This window comes from Psammomys obesus, unplaced genomic scaffold, assembly GCF_907164565.1.
Source record: "Psammomys obesus unplaced genomic scaffold, mPsaObe1.curated_primary_1811, whole genome shotgun sequence".
Taxonomy (NCBI): Eukaryota; Metazoa; Chordata; class Mammalia; order Rodentia; family Muridae; genus Psammomys; species Psammomys obesus.
The window spans coordinates 3,272,195-3,279,879 of record NW_026591086.1 but is presented as its reverse complement, the minus strand read 5'-3'; the positions used below and the strand labels follow the sequence as shown (position 1 = coordinate 3,279,879).

The following is a 7,685-nucleotide window of genomic DNA, read 5'->3' as shown; positions in this document are numbered from 1 at the left end:
CTCTTCTCTTCTCTTCTCTTCTCTTCTCTTCTCTTCTCTTCTCTTCTCTTCTCTTCTCTTCTCTCCTCCTCCTCTCTCCTCCTCCTTTCCCCTCCCCTTCTCTCTTCCCCTTCTCCCTTCCCCTTCTCCCCTCCCCTCCCTTCCCTTCCCCTCTCTTCTCTTTTTTTTTTTTTAATTCTGGGGCAGGGCAGATTTCTGAGTGTGTTGCTGGGCTCTGACATCTGTAGTAGTGTAGTTACAGATCCTTCCTGTGGTGATGGGGCTGGAACGCCTGTGGAACTGAGGTGTGTCCAAAGTAGCACTCCAGCTAATCTGTTACTTAACATACATTTATAATTGACATTATTTTCTGTGATGAAACAGGGATTAATAGTACACTTTCAGTGGTGGCTTTGGTTCGAAGACATTTGCAAAGTCGGCAGCAGTTTAGCAGACAAGTGACTGGGAAATCAGCCAGTCCCAACCCAAAGACTGTCTTCGAAATCAGGCAGATATACAAAGTACAAGTAGTGTTCTCTCCAGAACTGACAGCAGTGCCCCACGCAGCAGTATCTTAACTGCTCCCCTTAGGCAAACCATCCACCGTCAGTGTCCCTGGGAGCAAGTCGCAGTGATGTCACTGTGGTCACTTCGGTAACTTGCTCTGTTTATAGGACCATACGAGGTGCTTTTCTGTTGTTGTGTATGGCCAAGGCAGCCTACACAATGAAGGGCTTACTTGGGCTTACGGTTTTAGAGGAATAAGAGTGTGTCGCAGCAGGGAAGCGAGACTGCAGGCAAGGCAGCTGGGAGAAGCTGAGCGCTCACACACTGGCCCATAAGCAGGAAGCAGAGAGTAAATCATAAACTCTTAAAGCACACTCCATTGGCACACTTCCTCCAGCCAGGCATACCTCCTAAACTTTTCAAACAGCCACTAGATGGGAACCAGGCCCGTGGGGACATCTCATTCAAACCACAAGTGCCTTAGCTATTAGTTCAGCTAATGAAGAAGCATCGTTTTACTCTGAAAGCGAAGAGGATATTACAGGGGCTCAGAAAGCCAGAGTAGTCCTCTCATTTCCATCACACTGTCTGCCCTGCACAGAGGCTATCTTCCTCCTGACACAGGTACCAGGTGTATCCCAGGTCTAGAACTCTACACACCCATGATCCCTGTCAAGTCTCTTGGCTGGAAACATCTTTCCTTCCATCCTTCTACCAAAATTACACTCCCTCTGAAGACCCAACACAGATGCTACCCTGACCCTCAAAACAGATCAGCCCTGTGCACACACACCTTCCAAAGAAAGAAACAGCTTTTGTGTGCATGGTGAGCACTGTAGATGGTAACACATCACAAAGGTAAACTCATGAACACCTTCTCTTTTCAAAGGGTTTATCTCCCAAAGGCTTTAAAATTGGGGGTGGGTGGATGGAGAAATGGCTCAGAGGTTAAGAGCACTGTCTGCTTTTCCAGAGGTCCTGAGTTCAATCCCCAGCAACAGCGTGGTGGCTCACAACCATCTACAATGAGATCTGGTGCCCTCTTCTGGCCTGCAGACGTACATGCAGGCAGAACATTGTATGCATAATAAATAAATAAATAAATTTATAAAGGAAATTGGGGGTGGGATGGGGTGGTGCTAGCCATAAATGAGCTAAAAGTATTTCTGAGTGTTGTTTTAAAGTTGATGAGCAATTGAGGGTGGATGTGAGCTCTGCCACCTTGCATTCTTTTGGGAAACATGTTTAATCTCCTAAGCGGTTCATTGCATAAAACAGTCCTCAGTGTTTGTTTCATGAGAAAGCCAATTAACAATGACCGATGTTAGTGCCAGACCCTCTGTGTGTCCTGAGCGGGAGGTAGCTTCATTGAAAGGCACATACTAGATGTCACAAGCAGGTGGCAGGCTACCAGGCCAGTTGTTGGCAAGACTCAGACTAATGTTGCTTTGAGAATTCTTTGATGTAGCATTGATTTCTTACGTTTTCTTCCTGCTTTTCAGGTTGTTCGTACTGAGAAGAACAGTTTGAACAACCGATTCTTGCCCTGGAATGAGATTGAGACAGAGGCCATACTGTCCATCGATGACGATGCTCATCTCCGCCATGATGAAATCATGTTTGGGTTTCGGTAAAGCACTGATTTTCAAGCACTTTAGTGTGAAAGTTATAAAAGCCAACCTGACCTTCTCAGCGGACAGCAGAGGGAAACTCTGTGAGGCTGTTAGGCATTGTAGGATGGGGCTGGTCCCAGGTCTCAGTGGTTTGGAATGACTCTTGCTTGTCCTCTTCAGAGCTGCTCTGATCCCACTAGGCTCTTCCTCCGGGGCCAGGAGATGAGAGTCTATAACTGGCTGGGCTGGAGTTACTTGCCTCTCTTGGACCTGCAGGTCTGTCATCCTTAAACCCAACCTCCTTGGCTGAGAATAGAGGCGAGGAAATTGGGTTTGTGTGGTAGGACTGGGCGCTGACTCCTAGATGGATGGAAGGAACAACAGGCTGTTTTTGAGGAATGGCCCTCAGGATGTGAGTGGGGTAGAGAACAAGGGTCCAGCAGGAAAAAGCGGAGGAGAAGGAGGTGGCGGCAGTGGCAGTGGAGGTGACATTAACATCTGTTAAATCCATGCTGTGTGCTGGGGACTATCTGAGAACATGAGTTTCTCTTACTAACGCCCCTTGAATTAGTTAATTTAATTGTCTCTGTGACAGATTATCTGACAGAAGCAATGCAGGGAAAGATTTGTTTAACTTGGGTATTTCCTGTCGGTAGATGCTTGGCTCCATGCATGTGGACATAACAGCATGGCGATGAGAATGTGTAGAGAGGAGATTCTCTGCGTCATGCTGGAGAGGAAGCAGAGAAATAGATGATTATGGGAAGGGACCAGGGCAGGATGTCTCCACCCTCCCCCCAGGAAGCTTGCTCTTCCAACTAGGCTTTCACCCTCTCCTAATAAAGCCATCACATTATAAACCCATCCAGGGGTGAGTCCCCTTATGAGGTCAGAGCAGCCACAGACACAGCCTAGAGCTGTGCCTAATCAAACTACTGAGCAAGGCGAGCCCGTTCTGCCCTAGGGCCTGCTGTGGGAAGTTGTAGTTGTAGGTTGATAGGAGTGAGTTGAGATACCAGAGAACACAGCTATAAGCAGTGGCAGACAGCTGGGATGACTTTGCATGCTTGTTTAACTCTGTCTCTCCCCCTACTGCGCTGAGCTGCTCTCTGAATTCGTGGCACAGGTGCTCTGGGGGCTTGGATGTCCCAGTGAGGCACACTGTGTGCAAGAGAATGAAGTGGGTCATCAGTGGTGTGGGCTCAGGGCAGTGTGTAAAATGTCCACAGAGAGGTCAGTGAAACACCAGAGGGTGAGCATTTAGAACCTTTCCAAGAAGTTGGTATTTACGGTGGCAGCCAAGGGTCACTGTGGAAAATATATCATTAATCCTTACTCCAACACAGAAAATAATGTCAATTACAAAGGTTCCGCTTGAGACTTGCCACAGTGGTAATGCCCAAGGGGGAACGTTTTGCTTGAAATTAAGTTTTGGTGACATTTGTTGAACGTAGTTTATATACAATCCCATTCACATATCCAGGTATAGAGTTTGGTAGGCTTTTGTACTGTCATTATGGTCCATTTAGAAAGCATTGTCACCTGACAAAGGTGTCACACTGCTTTAATCCCGCACTCGAATCTGTATCCATCAGCAGTCTTCTGTCCTCTAGTCAACCGCTAAACTTCAGGCCTCTAGATTTACCTGTTGTGGACGGAGTGGCGCCCTGTGGCTGGCTTTCTTCACTCAGCCTTATGTTTCTAGGGCCGTCTATGTCATAGCAGAGCTTCATTCCCTTGTGTGGGCATGCCACATTTTCTTTTCTTGTTTATTTAAAGACCAAGTCTCATATGTAGCTTTGATTGGCCTGGAACTTTTGGTGGTGTTGCACGCCTTTAATTGGGAGGCACAGGCAGGCGGATCTCTGTGATTTTTTTGGGGCCAGCCTGGTCTACAGTGTTGAATTCCAGGACAGCCACAGCTACTCAGAGAAACCTTGTCTTGAAAAACCAAAACAGAAAAAGGTGTACACCACTAGGCTTGTGTTGTCTTTCCTAATTTCCCTCATGGACGTTTGAATCTTTTCCTCTTGGCTGTGACACACAGTGCTGTGCTGGGCCTGCTCATATACATGTATGGACGGGAACATTTCTCTTCGCTCCATACCTAGCTGTGGGGTGACTGGGCCAGAAGGTAACTGTTTGGTGTTTTGAGGAGCTGCTACTCAGCTTTACCCATATCCCTGTCAGTGCATACATTTCCTGATTTTTATTTTATGGCTGCCCTAAGTGGCCCTGAAGTGGTATATAGTTCAAGCTAGATTTGCGTGTGTGTATGTGCAGGTATGTGCATGTGTGTGCGGAGGCCGGAAGTCAACTATGACTTTAAGGACTGAGCCATCTTCCAGCTCCCCTTTACAGTTTTGGTTTTGGTTTGTTTTCTCTAACGACCATGATGTTGAGCATATTTTCAAGTGTTTAATGATTTAGTTGCCCATTTGTTGGAGAAGTGTGGATTTAGATATTTTGCCTATTTTTTTTTTTTTTTTGGATTGTTTATTAGTCAGGCTTCTCTAGAGTAATAGAACTAATAGAATGAATCCCAGTCTCTCTCTCATGTATGCATGTATGTATGTATGTATATGGTGTTTATTAGAATGGCTTACAGTCTGTGGTCCAGCTAGTCCAACAATGGACTATCAGTGGAAGGTCCAAGAAGCCAGTAGTTCAGTCCATGAGGCTGGGTGTCTCAGCTGGTCTTCATTATATGCTGGAATCCTGAAGAAGTAAGCTCTAATGTCAGTGAAGGAATGGATGTGCTAGCAAGACGAGAACAAGCAGACAAAGAGCAGAAGCTTCCATCTTCCATGTCCGTATGTCAGGTGTAAGAATCTAGGGCTTCATTGTGACATTCTGTCCTCTTTGCCCCCCTTTTCTGCCTGCATCCCTGCTCCATGTACTTCCCTGCTAGCTTCAGGATGTGATAGGAAACGTATTTGTCTTTGAGTCGAGCTTATGTTATGTCACACGGTGATCTTCAGCTCCATCCAGGATTTCATTCTTTGTACCTGAAGGAAAACACTACTGTGTCTGTGTGCCACGCTGTCTTTACTCACACCTGGGCACCCAGGGCACTGTGACAAGCCACAGGAAACGTGTCTCTCTAGGAAGCTGACTTGGATTCTTTTCAGTAGAGGTCAGGAAGAGGTATGGTTGGAGGTTGTATTTTAACCTCAGGAGTCCCAGGCAGCTGGAGTCTCTGAGGCCTTCTAGAGGCTTGCCAGCTTTGCTCCAGTTTCAGCCAGTGAAACTGGGAGCTGATTGTATTTGTTTTGAGTTAATTATAAATCTGGAAATGATATAAAAGTTTCTCTTGGGGCAGCAAGATGGCTCAGCAGGTATAAAAGTGCTTTTTCCTGAGCCTCATGACCTGAGCTTGATCCCAGAACCCACATAAAGGTAGAAAGGGGAAACCGGTGCCACGAAGTTGTCCTCTGACCTTTATACGTACATGCTCGCACGCACACACACACTCTAGTAATAAGAAAATATGTTTTTTCAGATTTCTCAAAGCTGGCTTGAATTTACTTTTTTCTTTTGCATTTAACAGATGCCCTCATTTGATGGTCTGTGGACAGCTTTACACATTGGGTTTCTTTCTGGGCCCCACTCGGTCTAGGGAATGGAGGTGCGTCTCTCCACAGTGATTGCCTGTGGTGTCTGAGCACTTCTTTACATGTGCCCTTTGAAGCAGGAGGAACAGGAGCCTCAGGGTAGAGAAATTGCATACATTCTGTGGGGAACTAAGGTGTCATATGCATTGAAAATAAACCTTTAAAGAAATAAACAGGAATAGGTGTCTTCTTAGGAGATTGTTATGCATGCCATCTTCTGGAGTTCCTTACCATGTGACCTTCCCACTAGACACTGGAGAGACAGACACTTGTGGGTGATATGTAGATTATTGATGACATTTATTTAAATCTGATTTACTTGGGTCTGATCTTCTAGAGAGAGAGAAAAAAAAACTGAAATAAATGGGAAAGTCCTTAAGGGTCAAAGTGGTCAGATAAAAGCACTCATTTTAAGTGTGTGTGTTTTCAAGGGTGTGGAGAGAGGCACGTGATCGCATTGTGGGTTTCCCGGGCCGGTACCACGCGTGGGACATCCCTCACCAGTCCTGGCTCTACAACTCCAACTACTCCTGTGAGCTGTCCATGGTGCTGACAGGCGCTGCCTTCTTTCACAAGGTGAGCCGACTCTGTTCAGTGGTCCATGCTTAGCAAGGCTGAGCTTTTGTGGGGATGAGTGCTGCTGTCACACCAGCCTTTCTGCTTTTGTGGCCCTACTGTGCCAGAGGTAAGCTGTTCCTGCATTTTAAAGAGTGAGATGCTCAGAGAAGCCAAACATGGTGGCTCACACCTGGAATCCCAGGGGTCTGTAGCTAAGTAAGAGGCTGAGGCTAGGCCCTGCAGTGAGAGCCCAGCTCAAGACAAGAAAAGAGAACAAAAACCATGCATAGAGTAACTGAAAAAAAGTCAGGACCAGGGCTGCCTGTAGAGCATGACCACTGTCTGTAGAGCATTGGCTCTCACTCTGGACAGTTAGGGGCACAAGACCAAAGACCTATTGGATGTTGTTCACTCTCAGCATTGCCACTCAGATGTGGCTCAGTCAGGTAGGAGCCTGGCACTCCTCTGTCTCAAACTGAATGCCAGAGGGCCCACTGTGGGCCTCTGCCCAAGGCCTCTGCCACTTTTGTCCAAAGATATTTTTACATTATGGTTTTATGTTAGGTTTCACATTAGTGTACCATAGTGCAGGTCCCTTCGGCCATCACGCCTCTCCTGTTACCTCTGTATATGCTGCTTTTTGCTTCTGGTTCTTCCTCCTGCATTTCTTCTGATTGGCAACATAACCACTGGCCTCTTGTGGCTCCTGAGCTCTTAATGAGTGCCTGGTCAGAGCTGCAGTGTGCTGGGATGTATAGAGAACACCAAAGTGTGAAAGTATGCGTAAGGGAAATTACAAAATGCCTTGGGTTTTTATGGTAATACAGTTGTTCTGGGCAAATGGTTAAGTGAAGTATTAATTCTATTCTTATTCTTCTATTTGTTTATCTGTTTATTTTGAGACAGGGTCTCTTTACATAACCCTGGCTGTTCTGGAACTCACTCTGTAGACTAGGGTGTCCCTGACCTGAACTCAGAGACCCACTAGCCTCTGCTGCCCAAGTGCTGGGACTAAAGGCACGCACCACTTGGCCTTTTTCTCCTGTGGTGGTGCTGGGCATCAAGTTAACCTGGAGCATGCAAAGTACTCTGTTGCTACGTGACAGCTCCAGCTCTTGAGGTTTAAGAACATGGTTATAAGGACACTTAAAATGCTGCACAGGTTCATATTACATTCATTTTTAAAAACTTTTATTTTTTTCCAGATGTGTGTGTGGTGTGTCTGTATATGCAGGTTTTGTTTGTATGTGTATGTGCAGGCCCAAGGTGGATGTCAGGAGTCATCCAGGATCACTGTTCTAACCTTACTCATTAAGGCGGGCTCTCAGTGAAACCTAGAGCTTGCAGATATGGCTAGTCCTGGTAGTCGGCTTGCCCTGGAGATCCTGTCTTCTCCGCCTTCCCACGCTGCAAT

At 46.5% G+C, this 7,685-nt stretch overlaps 1 protein-coding gene across 7 annotated transcripts in view; it reads left to right on the top strand.

Annotated features, from left to right (window-relative positions):
- The window catches only part of Extl3 (exostosin like glycosyltransferase 3), an 87,032-nt gene that overhangs the window by 73,803 nt on the left and 5,544 nt on the right, over positions 1–7,685 (top strand). For all 7 annotated transcript variants that reach the window (XM_055609668.1, XM_055609669.1, XM_055609662.1 and 4 more), the window contains 2 exons: positions 1,989–2,116; positions 6,145–6,289. In XM_055609668.1, coding sequence (XP_055465643.1) covers positions 1,989–2,116; positions 6,145–6,289 — 273 coding nt within the window. The remainder of the gene's footprint in view (positions 1–1,988; positions 2,117–6,144; positions 6,290–7,685) is intronic.